Below are 18,198 nucleotides of genomic sequence, written 5' to 3'. Positions count from 1 at the left end.
TTATGGACACGGCGCGGCAGTCTGTAAGAGGAACACTGTGTGTGCCAGATGTGCTGGAGAGGGTCATGAGGACAAGGGCTGCACAGCCCAGTTCAAATGCCCAAACTGTCAAGCTGGCCACTCAGCCTACTCCAAGGACTGCCCTGTGTGGAAACAGGAGGTTGCCGTGCAGGAGTACAAGGCAAGAAACGGATGTACCTTTAGCCAGGCGAAATCGGCTGTACTGGCCCTACCCAAGGGCCAATTCGGCTTGACAAAGACCTACGCCCAGGCTGTTGCTAAGAAAGGAAGATCCATAGCCACACAGACGGACACATTGACCCCACCACCCCCTCCTCCTCCCCCAACTCAGAAGAAAACACCGCCAAAGAACACACCTCTGAAGAAACAAGAAAGCCCTGTTGCAGACATGCCTACAGTCCCGCATTATGCGGAACTGTCCCGCAAAAGCATAAAAAAAAGCTCACATGTTCCGCCGTTCCGCATTCACGATTTTTTGTTCCGCCAAGTCTGAATTCCGACACAAATAAAAATCGCCGATTTTTCATTATTTATTAATAATGCGAAATGAAAATACCGTACTGAATGCAAAATAAAATATATATAGGTCTGTGTTTATTGTTTACATTTCATCTTCTCCCGGACCCTGTGTGTCCTAAATTTATAAAAATACGGTTGAGCTAGATCTAGACATAGATCTAGATCTAGTACTCTAGGTCTAGATACTAGATCTAGATTATTCTTAAATCTAAAATCTAGTAAGTGCTAATAAGCCAAATGTTCCATTCAAATCCCTTTCTTTTCCCGACAGTCACAATGGCTAGGCCCTCTAGCCTCTAGGCTCTACTAATCTAGACTCTAGACTATTGATTGGCAATTGGACGGAATAGGCTTCAATTATAGATCTACATCTAACTATTGAGTTTTGGGTCTAGATTCTAGATCTAATTGAGTTATTGACTATTGTCAGAGTATTGTCACTAACTGTGACTAACTCAACTGGTTTCTTAGGTTTCTTAGTAATCTAAGAAAAGGATTTAAAAAAAAATGTTATTAAAGACCTAGATCTAGATTGGCTAGATAGTAGATTAGATGTAGACCTAGATCTAGACCTAGATCTAAATGTAATTAACTAACTTAGACACAGTAAGGCTAAGGCCTAAATAAGGCGGTATACAGTATGAGTATAGATCTACTATTCTACTTATTATTTACATAGTCTAAATTAATTATTAGTTTAGTTTCTAGATCTAAAAGTAAAAGTAGGACTAGCACTAGATAACTAGATGATACCAGAAATAGACTTAGATCTAGAAGGTGATAGATTAGATTCTAGATTTCTATGTATCATTATGTAATAAATTTAGTTCTCAATAAGTTGAATAAGTGTGTATAGATCTAGACATTAATATTTAGATCTATAATCTATAATATTATTTTTATAATCTGTGTTCTTAGACTTAGAGGACTTATTAGATGTAGGTCTAGACTAGTAAGTCACTAGTAGACTCTTAAATTATTTTAGATCTAGAACTAGAGACAACATCTAGAGTGATTAGGGTAGAGCCCTAGAAAAGGATAGATAATCAAGTAGATCTAGAATAATCTAGATCTAGTCAGTAGATTTATATCTAGTAGTAACAAATAAAAATAGATATAGTAACATTTGAGTCTAGGTCATTAGAATACTTTTTAGTTAGAATTCATCATTTAGGAGTTAGAACTATTGATTTCAAACAAAGGACATAATTATGAATTAAAGGTTTTCTTACTTTTAATTATAATATTTACATCTAATTTATAAGAAGCAAACTAGTATTGTTATTAAAGTAATATAATTGAAGTTTTATTTATATTGCGTACAGTATGGCTAACAAACGTAAATGCGTTTATGTTCCACATTGGAGCCCAAAATTCCACATTTTCAACCTGAGTGTTCCACATTCTGGGTCTTGGGGGTAGGCATGTCTGCGTGTTGTCATGCTAAAGAACAGGTTCTCTGTGCTCGCTGATGAGAGCATGGAGACTGAGCAGCATGTCAAAACCAATACTCCGGGAGAACCCGGAGACATCATGTCTGACACAGGTTCTCCTCAGAGAACCCAGCCAGACACCCCAACCTCTACTGAGTTAGAGGTTGACCAACTCCCTAAGGGGAGAAATCAAAGCGGAGAGGATGCCCGAGGTGAGAGAGGAGGAAATAACCTCCGCTTTAACCAGAGGGATCTCCCCTCTCCAGAGAGAAAGACTTCCCCCAAAAGGGGGTTGTCCTCCTCTCCATCCAAACCCAAGAATAAAAATACCAAGGTCACTGTAATAAAGGGAAACCCCTCCGGGGGCCTCCCAAGGCCAAATAGCTCCAAGTAGGTCATCTAGAATAAGCCATGGATTCCAGAATTGTACAGTGGAATTGTAGAGGCCTCAAGGCCAATTACGAGGAAATGCAGCTACTGATGGACTCTGAGACTCCTGTAGCTGTCTGCTTACAGGAAACATTTCTAAAAGATTGCATCAGCTTCCGAAGCTACCGTGCTTACACCAAGAATGTTGAGGATGCAGAGAGAGCATCAGGTGGAGTCTGTATCCTTGTGAAGGATAGCATCCCCCATGAGAGGGTAGAACTACAGACCACACTACAGGCCGTAGCAGCTAGGATAACCCTTCACAAGGTTATCACTTGCTGCAGCCTGTATCTACCACCAGGCGCTCCATTAAACCGAACAGACATGGAGGACCTATTGAAACAACTCCCCCGGCCTTATTTAATCCTTGGGGATTTCAATGCCCATAACACCATGTGGGGATCCAACAATACTGACACAAGAGGTCGTATGCTGGAGGATATCTTCCTCCAACATGATTTATGCATACTTAATGATGCATCACCGACCTACTTGCACCCAGGAACTGGATCATTCACATGCATTGACCTCACCGTATGCGTCCCCGGACTTCTGGACGATTTTAAATGGTCAGTTAGCAATGATCTACGGGGAAGTGATCACTTCCCAATCATCATTACTAACAATCTCCCTTCATTGGGACGACCTCAGCGGTGGAAACTGAATAAGGCCGATTGGGAACAATTCCAAAAAAGATGCTCTGAGGATATCACAGAAAATATCCTCCATGAACAGAACCCAGCTGATACCTTTGCTAGCAAGCTACTAAGTATAGCCAGGAAAGTTGTACCCCTAACCTCTGCAAATCCAAAACGGCCTAGCAAACCATGGTTTGATACAGCTTGCAAAAGTGCTATTGGTGATAGGAAAAAACGACTGGCTGCATTTATAAAGAATCCTTCCCAGGAAAACCTAAAGCTATTCAGGATAGCTAGAGCAAAGGCTAGACAAACCATACGGTCAGCCAAAAGGAATTCCTGGAGAAGTTTTGTCGGCAGTCTGGATGCCAAAACTTCTGCTAGAGCGGTTTGGAAGGCAGTAAGGCGAATCAAAGGGAAAGAATCAAATGCAATAGGGCATTTGAAAAACCAAGGACGAACTGTCACGTCCCCCAGAGAAATAGCTGACTGCCTTGCATCCTCAATAGCAGAAAAATCATCCACTGCACACTACACGCCAGAGTTCCAAAAAGTCAAAACCAGGGAGGAAAGACACCCCATTGATTTCAGGTCAGAGAACAATGAAGACTACAACAAACCGTTCTCGCTTGAGGAACTGAGGGAATCGCTGGACAAGTCACATGACACAGCGCCTGGAGAAGACGAAATCCATTACCAGTTCCTCAAGCACCTTCCCGAACCCTCATTGGCAGTCCTACTAGGGGTCTATAACTGTGTGTGGCAAACAGGCGCTTTCCCAAACAGCTGGAGGAAAGCCACAGTTATACCGATACCTAAACCGGGAAGAGACGGCTCTGACCCAGCTAACTATCGACCAATAGCACTAACAAGCTGCATCTGCAAAACCATGGAAAGAATGATTAACAGTAGGCTGGTCTGGTACCTGGAAAGGAATAAAGTGATCTCAAACTACCAGTGCGGATTCCGGCAGGGGCGGACAACAACTGACCACCTGGTAAGGCTGGAAGCTTATATTAGAAATGCATTACTTAGAAGAGAACATCTAGTAGCTGTATTCTTCGATATAGAAAAGGCCTATGACACAACCTGGAAACATGGCATTCTACGTGACCTGGCGCTTATGGGGCTTAAGGGACACCTCCCCCGTTTTGTGGAGGAATTCCTGAAAGATCGAAAATTTCAGGTCCGAGTGGGCAACTCCGCTTCTGACACTCATGACCAGGAAATGGGTGTACCCCAGGGCAGCATTCTGTCAGTCACCCTGTTCAACATTAAAATAAATAGCATCATAAATGCGCTGTCCCCTGGCATAGAGTGCTCTTTGTATGTTGATGACTTTGTCATTCTTACTTATGGGAAAAACATGAACACCTTAGAAAGGAAATTACAGTTATGTTTAAACAAAATTCAGGGTTGGGCAAACTATAATGGTTTCAAATTCTCTGACTCCAAAACAGTTAGTATGCATTTTTGTAATCTAAGGGGGCTCCACCCAGACCCTGAACTATTTATACACAAAAAGAAGATCCCTGTCGTGAAAACTACAAAATTTTTAGGCCTCACCTTAGATTCCAAATTTAATTTTCTCCCCCACATTAAGGAACTTAAGAAGAAATGCCAAAAGTCATTAAACATACTAAGAGTACTCAGCCATACGGACTGGGGAGCTGACAGAGATACCTTGCTGCTGCTCTATCGGAGTCTAATTCGATCCAAGCTAGACTACGGATCCATAATATATGGAGCAGCAAGGAAGTCGTACCTAAAAATACTGGAACCAATACAAAATGCTGCCCTGCGTCTCTGTCTCGGCGCGTTTCGTACATCACCTATCCCAAGTCTCCATGTGGAGGCTGGAGAACTCCCCATGGATATAAGAATGAAAAAGCTTGCAATGCAGTATATAGTCAAGCTAAAATCCAACCCCACGAACCCTGCTTTTGACTCCATATTTAACCCCACAGAGGTAGAATTATACAATCGAAGGCCTAACGTCATACAGCCGTTGGGCCTTCGAATGAGAGAACCCATCCAAAATTTAACCCCACCCATTGACCAAATCTCTAAAATAGAAACCCCTCAGAATCCTCCTTGGCTAATGAATAAACCTAAATTAAATTTATCCCTCCTTAATTTCAAAAAAGAAAATACAGACCCAAGCATACTACAAGTCCACTTTAGGGAACTGCAGGAGAGCTACGGAGATTGTGGCACCATCTACACAGACGGATCCAAAATGGAGGGAAAGGTCGCGTGTGCCTGCTCCTTTCGGAACAAAACAATCTCCCGTAGACTCCCCGATGGCTGCTCCATCTTTACGGCCGAATTGCACGCAATATTGCTTGCACTTATGGCCGTAAAAGCATCAGAAAGGAGTAAATTTATAATCTGCTCCGACTCCAAATCTGCATTGCAAGCTTTGGGGCGGATGAAGACTGACATCCCATTGGTACATAAGAGCCTGAAGCTGTTGGACCTAATAACAGCCGACCGTAGGGATGTCACCTTCATCTGGGTCCCCTCCCATGTTGGCATTGAGGGAAACGAAGCCGCAGACAGAGAAGCAAAGAGAGCCCTAAATCATGCGGTGTCAGGAACCCAAATTCCCTACTCGGACCTGAGACAAAGTATTGCCTCTGCCACCTATCGAGAGTGGCAGAACCGATGGGAGGCTGAGACTCACAGTAAACTCAGGCAGATTGTGGCGGATGTCAGGTGGCGGCCCACATCTAAGGGTCTGACAAGGCGTGGTAGCACAACCATGTCCAGACTTAGGATTGGCCACACCTACATCACGCACTCTTTTGTACTGAAGAGAGAGGAGCCCCCACTTTGCGAGTACTGTGACTCTCGCCTCACCGTGGAACATATCCTCGTTGATTGCCCCAGATACCAGGATGTCAGGGCGAAACATTTTAGAGCCACTAATCTAAAAACACTATTTAATAATGTCGACCCTGGGAAGGTACTGGGCTTTATTCGGGAAGTGGGGCTATCTACGAAGATCTGATTTCTGAATTTGTGAACATGCACTATTTACATTAGATTTTTACCAAATATTTAAATTTTTACTACCTTTACTATTTTAACTGTGAATAGACCTTAATTTTAATTATATTACTGTATAGAATCTGGCCCTTGTTTAGAGAGAGAGTAGTCCTTAGGGGACTGCAGGCACGACATGGCCTAAATTGTGCCGATGTGCCTCAAATCAACAAATCAAATCAAATCAAATCAAGATAATTCTTTTCATTTCATCACCTGGTCTTTAATCTCCTGGTCCTCTGATCCCTTTTATCAAGAAATTTGAATTAGAAAATATATGAACAAGGAGACTTTCTATTTGTATGTAATTATACCTGTGGTGACTAATTAAGAAATAACAATAAATTAAATAAATACTTAATATACATATGTAGAAATATGGATAGAAATAAATACCAGATACTGATGATGGTCCTACACCACTTAAATGTCTCAATGGGTTTTAAAGAAAATTCAGTTATGTGCTAGGAATCCACTGCAGAGAATGGGTGATGTAAGCATGGTTTGGAATAAATAGAAAGGTGAAATGGACACGCCCATATTCATTTTGCTGATGAAAGAACAATTGACAAATGAAGATTGACCATAGCATGATCATGATTCTTCTAATAGTCCTCATAGATTTGCTTGTAAGATTTTCACTTATTACCACCTCAAAGACTTTTATTTTTGACAATAACACATCCAAAGGATATATTCAAACCTGCTCACCTCTATGCCATCACGCCATTGTGAGATGAATCAACTTTCTTGCACTATGTGCAGGATAATGTTGACATCCCCTAAACCAAACAGAAGCAAATTTACTAAAAGCACCTCCAGTTTTACAATAATCTTGAATGTTACTTACATGTACTGTTACATTTGTCCACTAGTCACATCTGTCATCACCATGTAAGAAACTTTCAAACCCTTAACCCATCCATTTTATATTTTGTCATCATTTCTCTTTATTTGTTGTAGGTTGCCTCTATGTGCTAAATTTGAGTATAGATACTTATTTGAGGTTATTAGATTAAATGATTGCTTAAAGTCAAAATCTTTACTTGTACCATTACATATTGATAGTAGATAAAAATAGAATTGGATTTAATGATCAGGAATAAAGTGACCAGGATTGGAGATCATTTCAATGTAAATTAGAATGATGATCTAGTCAGTATAGATTTTGAGTTTTTCATGTCATTTAGAATTGATTCTCAACTTTAACTTTGATAGTCACCTCACAATATCTTTACAATAGACATTCAAAATGAGCAAACTCCCCTTTTCTTTTTCTTACAGTTCTAAAATAGGAATTCATCCAAAATGTTAGCAATAGTTTTCAAGCATATGATATTTTATCAACTTGAATTCTTTTTGGTGCTAAGATTCAAGATAAACAAAAAATAACATGGTGACTTCTGTACTACTTTTAAAGTTTTTGCTAACATTTCAGAGTATGAACCTGATCCTCTTGCAAATATTCCAAAGAGAAGACGCCAGGCAACATCAGAGTTGACTGAGAACAAAAAATCCTCTGAGGCTTCTAAATCTGTTAAAAGTGATAGAAAACAACAAGAAAAAGATGAGGATCAAGAAGAAAAGTCTGACACAGATGAAAGTACAGGTATGGGAGAGCTTGTCATAGTTTATAAATCTGTAGTACAGGTATGGGAGAGCTTGTCATAGTTTATAAATCTGAGTACAGGTATGGGAGAGCTTGTCATAGTTTATAAATCTGTAGTACAGGTATGGGAGAGCTTGTCATAGTTTATAAATCTCAGTACAGGTATGGGAGAGCTTGTCATAGTTTATAAATCTGTAGTACAGGTATGGGAGAGCTTGTCATAGTTTATAAATCTGTAGTACAGATATGGGAGAGCTTGTCATAGTTTATCAATCTGTAGTACAGGTATGGGAGAGCTTGTCATAGTTTATAAATCTGTAGTACAGGTATGGGAGAGCTTGTCATAGTTTATCTTAATTTTATAAATCTGTAGTACAGGTATGTGAGAGCTTGTCATAGTTTATATCTGACTTTAATAATTCTGTAGCACAGGTATGCTGTAGCTTGTCATAGTTTATCTTACTTTTATAAATCTATAGCATTTGTCAGTATATTTTTAATATTATTATAGAATGCACAGACTTGGTTGTACCATTAAGTCAACATCTTATTTTGTCATTGCAAAACTTCATAGTTTTAATCATTTAGAGACAACAAGCAAATTAAAATCAAACATTTTATGCTGAAAACATTCACAAATACTGTTTTCAGCCATTCATTGTATTGAAAATTGTTTACACTTAGGAACATGAAATGTTTTTCTAATTCAGTAAATGCTTTCTGATACATTGTGTGTTCAGTGTAGCATGGTGAGTGTATGTTGGCTGATAACTTTGAAATTATCATCCTAACTTGAAGCTATCTCAATAAATAACAAAATAGGATTTGAAAAGACTATAACCATTCATCACATTTAATTCATTATTGAAGAAGGGGATTCATCTACAACTGTTGCTTTTCTATGGAAACAACACAAATTCTTAATACTGCTTAATAATACAAAAGATCTTTTGTCATAGAATCAACTCTAGTATTTCTTACAATTATTCTGTTCCTAATTTTTTAAAATGTTTCTAAGTCACAGTTGCTGAATATTCTTGATCCCTCCTTGATCTTTCCTGTTGTGTAACCCATTTTACACAAGTGTTCAAGGTCTTCACGATGTTTGGCAAACTAGTACTCACCCCTAGCTTGACATAGCTTAACATGTTTTACTGGGCAGATACCATAGGGTTTCTAACTTACATTAAAAAAAACTATACATTATCATATTTGTATTTTAATATGAAATCTATAATCTATTTTATAATGTTTATGTTTAACTCCTAGCCCCTGAGACCAGCACTAGGTTCTGGAGATGGTTAGGGACCAGTACCAAAAGACCAGGGTTGAAAGGGAAGGCCAAAAAGGTTTTCTACAGATCAATTACTCGTGGTAAAGAAATTATCACAGTTGGCGACTCTGCTGTCTTTGTGTCAACTGGTAGAGTTAACTGCCCTTTTATTGGTCGCATTCAAAGCTTGTGGCAAGGATGGAATGGTCAAATGATGGTCAAAGTCCAATGGTACTATCACCCTGAGGAAACACAGTCCAATAAGAAACTATCAGATCCAAAGGTAAGGAAACTTCAAGCTGTGTAAAAAATTCTGTAGTTAGCTATGTTTAAAAAAAAGTACAAGTTCCACTTTCAGACCTTGCGATCTATAAGGCAGATGATGTTAAGGTCATCTGTTGTTTTTTTTGGCCAATGGTTAATGAGCAGGGCATCATGTGGCCAGCACAACAACCAACTGCCTTTACTTTCCCCATCTAAAGTCAGGTGAACTCATGGGCGCCCTAAAAATCCCAAAATTCAAAATCCCAATCTTTACTGTAACCCCAGATTCAGAAGCCAAGCGCTTAACCATTCAGCCACCGCACCCCCCTAGTTAGCAATGTGCTTAATTAAAAATGATGACAAAAAATTAACTATTTTAATTATTAAATTTGTTACTTTCAAATATTTTTAAACAATAATTACTTTAATCATTTCGGCAGAATGCACTATTTGAGTCTCACCATGAAGATGAAAATGATGTCCAGACAATATCTCACAGATGTCAAGTTCTCAGATATGCTCAGTTCAAAAAGAGACACACTAAGGCATCCAAAAAAGGAAGAACGCTTGGAGCCAATATTTTCTATGTTGCAGGATTCTATGACCCATCCTTCAAAGAGCTCAAATTTTACCCTGGTGTCAGCTGAGGAGATACATCAGAGGGCATAAAGATTTCCAACTCATCCACTTGTCACAGCAACCGAAAGGTTTTTTTTATTCATGTGATCAAGTTCTAAGCCCATGGCTTGAAATTTTCAGGATTTACTAAAAAAAATGATTTCAATGATATAATAACTTCTGATCAATAATTTACTTCACATGCAGCAGTGTGGAACATTTGCAGGAGTGGAAATTGTTGGCGGTTGTTGTATAAATGACTTTATTTGAGATTACTAAAAATCTTCACCTAAAATTGACTTTGACTGTACATCTACTCATGTTACATCTGTTTGACAATGACTGTACATCTACTCATGTTAAATCTGTACAAATGTATGACTAACACATATTTCACAAAGATTTTATTTTTAGCATATATTTTTTTTTTTTTTACATTTGGATGCTGCCTTTACATACACAAAAAAAAAAAAAGAAAAAAAGAATCGCTTCATTTATTTTTATATTAACCTCTTGCTTTGTGCAAACTTTTTTCTTGCATTTTACACAGCAATGCTACATTTTTATTTGATCAAAACATTGTTTACATCTGTTAGTTTGAAATTACTGTTTTGTATGAATTCTTATGAAATAAAAAGTCTGTTGAAGATATTTTGATTAATCTCATGGGGACTTTCAAGTAAGATGTAAAGTATCTATTGTTTGACATTATACAAACTTAATTTTTTTTAAAAATCAAGTAACTTATAGAAGTCATCAGAAATCCAGTACGTAACTAGACCTACAAAAGGTGCCATAAATATTTTATTGTATTAAGAATCTCTTTAACAGCTTTCCTTAATTAACCATAACTGGAGTTTTTCTAATGTTGCAGATGGAAATGATTAAATTTACAGTAAAATGTTCACTTAATTTGCATAGTTGAAAGGTTTACTAATTTTAATCAGACTTGGTGTCATTGCCCTGACTGTGTGTCAGGCACCATAACTAGTTTTCATCCAGTTGTACACACATTGTAATGGCTGAGTGGCAAATGATCTGTCCCATGTTTAATTTACTGGCACTGCTTGATGTTTTGTAGACATCTTTTTTGTATGAAGTTTAAAGATTAAGAATGTTTACATACTTACTTGCTCAGCAAGATTCAAAAGTAAAGGAAACACTTTCAATCTTGTGAAACATTTATTAATACTATTTTGTGTACAATTTTCTTTGAAGCGTCATTAATGTAAATAATGATGTGAATAACTGAATTCAAGTCATGCAGGACCACAAAATCTCTAATAAAGATCCTATTCAAATGTGACTTTTGGTTCAAGTCTGGCTTACGTGGTAGTGTGACTATGATCACAAATCGCGTCTGGCTTACTGTTAACCTTTGTTGTATATACAGTGTCTTTCCTGCCAGTTCATAGTGCTTTGAAATACTTGTTGACAAATGTTTGCTTGCCCATTGATTTCATTAACACATTGTAGACATGCAGTCATATTGTGCATGTTTTGTTTGATGTAATTAATTCCACTCCATACTTTGTTGTACATTTTATTTTCAGTCCAAGATTTTATTTTTTAATCAATTTGGAATTCATATTTTCCTGTGAAAATTGTCTAAATGAATCAACTGGGTCAGATCAGTGTCTAATTATTTACCCAAATTGTGATCAAGTGACGGTTGAATGTGTCATAGTCTCTTATAGCAAATATAATTAGTTGGAAATATCTAGTCTACCTACATAGAATAATCACTTATTGATCTGTAACAAATTGAATAGGATATTTTTTGTAAGAAATGAGAAACTACTTTGGTTGTAAGAAACATTTGTCTGCATTTGGTGAAATTTTTTTTCTTTTGTAGTATTGTTTAGCATTTACAAAGCTGAGAACAACTGATTAATTTGTAATATACCATAAAAGGGTGTTCCAATCTTTAGCTGAAAGTGGGATAAAAAAAAAGTCATGACCTTCAAACATTTTCTTGTTTGTTTATAAAACTTGATAATACACTGTGAGTCAATTCTGAAAATGGCACATGTATGAGATAAAAGCAAGTCTCTATGATACCACTGTCTTCATTCTGTCTATAGAATCTCTGTATACATTTTCTCTCTCTATATATATTGATTCATATCACTTTTTTGGTTGCTGTGTTCCTTTTAGTTTTGTGTGTGATATTTCTGTGCTACTACACTACACTTTGTGATAAAAGGGGAAACAAACGCTTGCCCCTGTATTAAGATCTTTATTACACTTTTAAAATGCTGACTTCCACTGATGATGAGTATTGTTCAGTCTGTCTCATTTGTTCTACCACATGCCTTCATGTATATTCAGTAGTTTGACATGACCACCATTACTTGTATTATGGCTTATCTCATCAGATTTTGAAAGCAATTTGTCTCAACATCACTTGAAACCTAAGTTTCAAGACTTCATCTCTGACGAACATTTAGATCATCCTAATAGGAATAATTTGATTTTATCACATGATAATCTTTTTAGAAACATTTTTAGATAGAAATAGTTTTTAAGCATATTACACACTGCCTACACTTTCTATTCAATCATTTTTTTTCTGGTAATTTGTTGGCTTTATATAATCATTTAGAAGTATATTATTTTATTGAATGACTTTGTTGTCTGATTGTATTTTGATGGTTAGATTCTAAGTCTAGCAACAGTATTGCAATCTTGTTGACATTCAGCTTACAGGTCAGCATAACTTATTAAAAAGGACACTGAAGGTTACCTTGACCTTACATTGCCTCTAGTGTAACGCATTGTTTGCATAAGTAATATATACATACAGGCTTTTTTAATGCTTGACTCAGATTTTTTAGACTATATATTATATTCTTATAAATAAGTATACATTAATATATTGTGGATGTGAATAATTTTTCTGTCAAGGTCATGATACATGTACACTTTTAGATACTCTTAGGCTTGGATTTGAATATTATTTTTTTTAACTTTCTATTTTCTCTTGTCCAATAGAAGTAATGAAATGTCTAAACATTTGTTATTCTTTGTAATTGTTAATCATTGCACTTGTGATTGATGACAATTTATTGTTACCAATGACTCTCCATAGTGTCATGTGAAAAGTCTGTGTAGTGATTCTGGTTTGCAGAAATCTATTTGGATTAGCATAAGTAAAAAAAAAAAATAGGACATCTATCAGTTGTTGGCATTACAAAAAAAAATGTCCACTTTTGATCAGTTGCATAAACTTACTTTCAAAGTTTGAACACATCTGTGAGAAATCTTAAAAACTGTTTTAATTTAAAAACTTTAAAAAGTAATTTTACAAAATCCTTTTTTTTTCTTTTTTTTATTGACCTGTATGTATGTGTGTGTGTGTATGTGTACAGATTTATTTCTTAACCAAGTCTTCATCATCCTCTCACAACCAATTCCTTGTTTCCATAGTAACTAAGAATCATTATTTTGTTGTTATGTGGACTACAAAGTTTTTGTTAGACCAAATCTATTTCATCAATTTGTTTGACCTTGACCTGAATAGTTCTCTTGAACTGTCTGTTGAAAGCAAACGTTTGACACAATCTGTATGTCGATATCTGTATGTTGATATCAATCCATGATGCAACTTGTACTCATACTGCTTTGGTGGGATTAAGAAGGAGGGGGTTGCTAATGTAATCTGACTACATGGGGTGGGGTGGGGGGGGAGCTTGGAACTATGTTAAGAATGGCTGCATGGGAATGCTGGGGTAGGGATCAATGTTGTGGATGGGAACAGTTCTCACGTAATGCTATGAACAGATGACTATCAAAGTTGGATCAATAAAAAAATTGTTTACTTTGAACTTTTTTTCAAGATTTTTTTTTATTTCATTGGAAATAGTGTGAACGCTCAATGTTAATGGCCAGGGGGTTGATTTGTGTGTCTGCATTATACACTTTAACATCTGCTTCAATAGTCTTCATCTACGTCTAAAATTGAATATATTAGAAAAATGAAAATGTCACTCATATAGACCTTTGTATCACCAATCCCTTATTTTGAAATTTGGCTGGCTGCATTTTGATGTGCTCTTCGGACTGTAAATCACAATTGTCCCAAGTACAAACCCTGCCTGCTGTCTTCCTGCCTGCTGTCTTCCTGCCTGCTGTCTTCCCTTCTGTATAGAAGGACGTTTGTGTACGATAATCAGTATTTGTGTTTGGACGTTTCAAGCCTAGGAAATAGTCAAGCAATCCAAAGATTCTGTTAGGATTATAGTCTGTGTGTAATGTTGACTAAATAGGATTCAATCCAATCTCAACCAAATTGTGTTGTAGCAATTATACGTTTAGAACTATTCATTAAAGCCAAGAATAGAGACATAGAGGCATTGACCGGGGATTAAGGTTGAGTGCAGTAGTGATTATGTAGACTGTTGTGACTAATTTATCTTGAGACGTCTGTCTTGATGCAGTCATTACTTCAAAAGAGAAGATAATTACGTCCTAGGCGTATGTGTCAATCTTGTCTTCTTTCCAAGTGCCACCAGAGCATGGCATTGTTTGCCTATATCAGCCAGGAAAACCAACGACTTAGAGTTTGTCACTGATTAACACGCATGACTAGATTGACACAGGAAATGCAAAATTCGCTGATGATTCTCCTAGCCGTGGTCTCAAGAGAGCTTAGACCTAAATGACATTATAGGAATAGTTTCATTTTATCATATGATAATTGATAATCTTTTTGGAAACAGTAGTTTTAGTAATTGTATCAATACGTTTGGATCTGTCATGTCATTTAATTTGTAATAGATCTAAACCAACAAGAATACATCTGTGCGATGAGAAATAGTTGTCTCAATGCACCTGAATTCGAACTCATGGCTCAAGCCAGGGTCGGACTAGCTTAAAAAATCGGCCCCGGAAATTTGGTCATGGCGGCGGCCCACGTCATCATTAGTTTCATATACATTTTTTCAATAATTTAATATTACTACTTATTTTTAATTTAATTTTTATATATATTTCTTTAGTTTCTATAATTATTTCATATATATATATAATAATAATGACATTTTAACGTTCAAAAACACTACTTTAAGTTGTAAGAATGTTTTTATTTATTACATGTTCAAATTCGTAATTATGCAAAACATTAAACAGTTAAATAACTCCTAGTTTTAACAACCTAAACATAAGAAACACTAGAGTCTAAAATTGTCATAAAGTATTAACTAGTATAACAGCTTTTTCATCGTTTCACTAGTCGATGCTAAAACATCAATGATTTCATTGTTATTGATTCTTGGAAGAAGGTCCTTTTCACAAGACACCAGCATGAATGATTGTAAAGTTGACTGGCTCAGCAAATTTCTTAATCTGTTCAAAATGTATTTCAATTTTGAAAACGACCTCTCACAAGCAACTTGTGATGAGGATAATTTCAAAACAAATTTGTAATCCAGATACAAATTTGAATAAGCAAGACTATGCAAATTAAACTTCTGGAGAACAAAATAACAACAAACATTTTTTTGCAAGATTTGCATTTATTTCTGTGGTTGTTGCCTGGTAATTCTACTGATTCAGACTGCTGAATGTTGTCTGAGACAGAGTCTGATACTTCCATTTCAAAGATCAAATTATATTCATCTTCAAGAGTTGTTTGAAAAATTTCCCATTTCCTTGCAAAATCCAATAATTCAGTTTGAAGCTGATCTTTTGTTACAGTATCATCAAATTTTTTGAGCAGCCCACTCAGGTGCTGCAGTGCATCACTGGGCATTCTTTTCAGAATTTCTGCAAAATTTCTTGGATCTAAACAAGATAAATCAGCGTCAAGACTACCATGCTCAGAGAATCTTTGCTTTAAACTATTCATTACTTGATCCATAACCATGTTGTGAACATTTACACGAAATTTATCTTTCGCACTTTCATCTGTTTTCTTTCAAAACAGTCTGCACTTCAATGTCGAGCTTTCTTGTTTCTAGTTCACTGTTTGCAAATGTTGAGAAATGTGTAGCTGCTTGAAAAATAGAATCAACATTTCTATCTACTTTGTTTAATTCATTGATACTGTCTTGAACCATCTTATAGGCTCGTAGTATATAAAATTCCAGTTGTTTGCAAATATTCAGATAATGGCGTTGTGTGTTCAAATATTTTCAGAAATAATTGTGCCGTTAGAATAAATTCAAAACTTGTCAATGAATCTAACAGAGCTTTTGCTCTGTATCGGACATCATTATTGAATTTGTTTGATGTAGAAATATCATAAAATGTTTGTAGCATGTCAATGTACAAAAAATCGATAACTTGTGTTTCTTGATTGCCATGATTGGAATGTTTGATGAAGTTTCCAAATATTTTAGTAAGAGCTCTGTCTTTTGCCCACCAACGGGTTTCATCAATTACAGATATGTATTTCAATTTGCTAAATTCACGCCAAACATATATTCTTAAATATGATTCCCGAAGAAAGACTGCACATGTGTTTAAAACCCCAAATAAAGTAACAACTTCAACCTCTTTTTTAGTGACGTCACCCATTACCAAATTTAAGACATGGGCATAACACCACACCTTGTTGATGTCTAAGAGCTGAGCCGAAGGCTCTTCGAGCTCTAAGTTTGAAAAAAAACCTGCTTGGACGCCAAACAGTAAAAAAAAAAAAACCTGTGTGAACACACAGTTCTGTTTGGGAGAGACCCTAGACAATGCCTATGTAAGGCATTGCTGTTTACCGATGCGTTCGGCCCCCGACACGTGGACTAGAGACACGGCCGAAGGCCGGGAATGCACCGGGGACTTCTGCCATTTTCCTTCAATGTACCAAGCTAACTATGCGGGATCCGCCATTTATGTAACGGTCCCTTTGAGGAACAGCGCATGGATTGGTGACGTGTTTGTGGGGACTTTGTTACAACCCCGCCCGTGCAAGGGGTGGACTCTCGTCTACCCGTGGGCATCCCCACGGGAGTCCTGTGTTGCTACCCATTTCGCCTAGCCACTTCCTCAAATGGCCGTTTCCACGCGGGCGCCACGATGAGGCAGGGCAGCGTGCCCGCGTAACACCACACCATACATGAATCTGGCCCGGAGAAACAGTATTTAACCAGGCATTGAATCCATTGACCTTGCATATTAGACGCACCATCGGTGGAATTGCCAATACATTGACTGACATCAATGCCTAACTTTTCAAAGACGCTACAAACCAAATCACACATTCCTTTTCCAGTCGTTGATGTGCCATTGACTATAGCTATTACACGTTCGTGTACAGTATCCGTGACATATCGGATCACAATAGAACACTGATCCTGCACATTAATATCTTGTGTGGTATCAATTTGAACGCTAAACTTAGCAGCTCCTCTAATCTCTTCCACCATCATGTTTGTTAAAGATGTTGATATAGCCTCAATTACTTTATTAACAGTCGTTTTGGACAGCAATGTGACCAAGTCCCCACGACCTTTGCGGTTGCCAACTGAATCATGACGGGATTGGATTTTTCGAACCACATCTTCTATAGGCGCTTCCAACAATGGATCCAATTGGCTAACAAGCAAAAGAATTTCTAAAATATTCCCGTGATCTACACTGTCATCTAGCAAAGTGAACCCTGACTCTTCTGCCCCTCTGTAGCTGCACCCTGACTCTTCTGCCCTTCTGTAGCTAGGTCCAGGCTTACCTATCACTTTTAAAGTTTCTATGATTCTTTCTAAAATGAAACGATTCTTTTGAACCTCTTCAGCATGTCGGTGTGTACAAATGCTAGCAATATCTTTGGCATTGACTTTTAAAACATATGAAGTAATGATTTTGCTGTTTCAGTTTGGTTATTTTCAATACAAACTATTATTTGAAGCTATCATATTGTTACGAATCTCACTATCCAGGCTCTCTGCAAACTGCACCTTACACCACCAACTTAAAGAACTTGACAACTCAGGGCTCCAAAGTAACGTAACACTTTAATTGTTGAATAAATAACAGCCAATACTTTACAATTGGCAACACGTACACTGTACAAATATCTCTCCGATAACACCGTTCCGCCGTATCAACTCTTGTACTGGCCTCTCTGTCTCGTTCCGGGCTTGCACTGGGTTCAACAGTTCAGGACTGACTTCACACACTAGGCTCGTTGTGTCGGACTCGATCGCAGACCAAGATCAAGACGCCAGTCGTCTCAACTGTACTTGACAGTACTCCGCACTGAACCGTCGTAATGCTCCGTACAGAACCACACCGCTGAACTGTGCTGTAGTCGACCGGACTGTAGTGAACCGGGCTCTGAACCCCTGCCGTGAACCGTCTCTCGTGAACCTTGCTGTATTGAGCCCCTTTTCTCGACCGTCTTGACTGCGA

The 18,198-nt window shown here is 37.4% G+C and overlaps 1 protein-coding gene across 9 annotated transcripts in view; it reads left to right on the top strand.

The window, feature by feature from the left end:
* Window positions 1–13,679, top strand: part of LOC106063306 (serine-rich adhesin for platelets-like) — a 118,648-nt gene extending 104,969 nt beyond the window's left edge. For all 9 annotated transcript variants that reach the window (XM_056020474.1, XM_056020471.1, XM_056020472.1 and 6 more), the window contains 3 exons: window positions 7,527–7,697; window positions 8,967–9,253; window positions 9,675–13,679. In XM_056020474.1, coding sequence (XP_055876449.1) covers window positions 7,527–7,697; window positions 8,967–9,253; window positions 9,675–9,881 — 665 coding nt within the window. In that variant the 3' untranslated portion in view covers window positions 9,882–13,679. The remainder of the gene's footprint in view (window positions 1–7,526; window positions 7,698–8,966; window positions 9,254–9,674) is intronic.
* Window positions 13,680–18,198: the final 4,519 nt, after the last annotated feature.

Source organism: Biomphalaria glabrata, chromosome 2 (assembly GCF_947242115.1).
Source record: "Biomphalaria glabrata chromosome 2, xgBioGlab47.1, whole genome shotgun sequence".
Taxonomy (NCBI): domain Eukaryota; kingdom Metazoa; phylum Mollusca; class Gastropoda; family Planorbidae; genus Biomphalaria; species Biomphalaria glabrata.
This window is presented reverse-complemented; position numbering and strand designations above follow the sequence as displayed.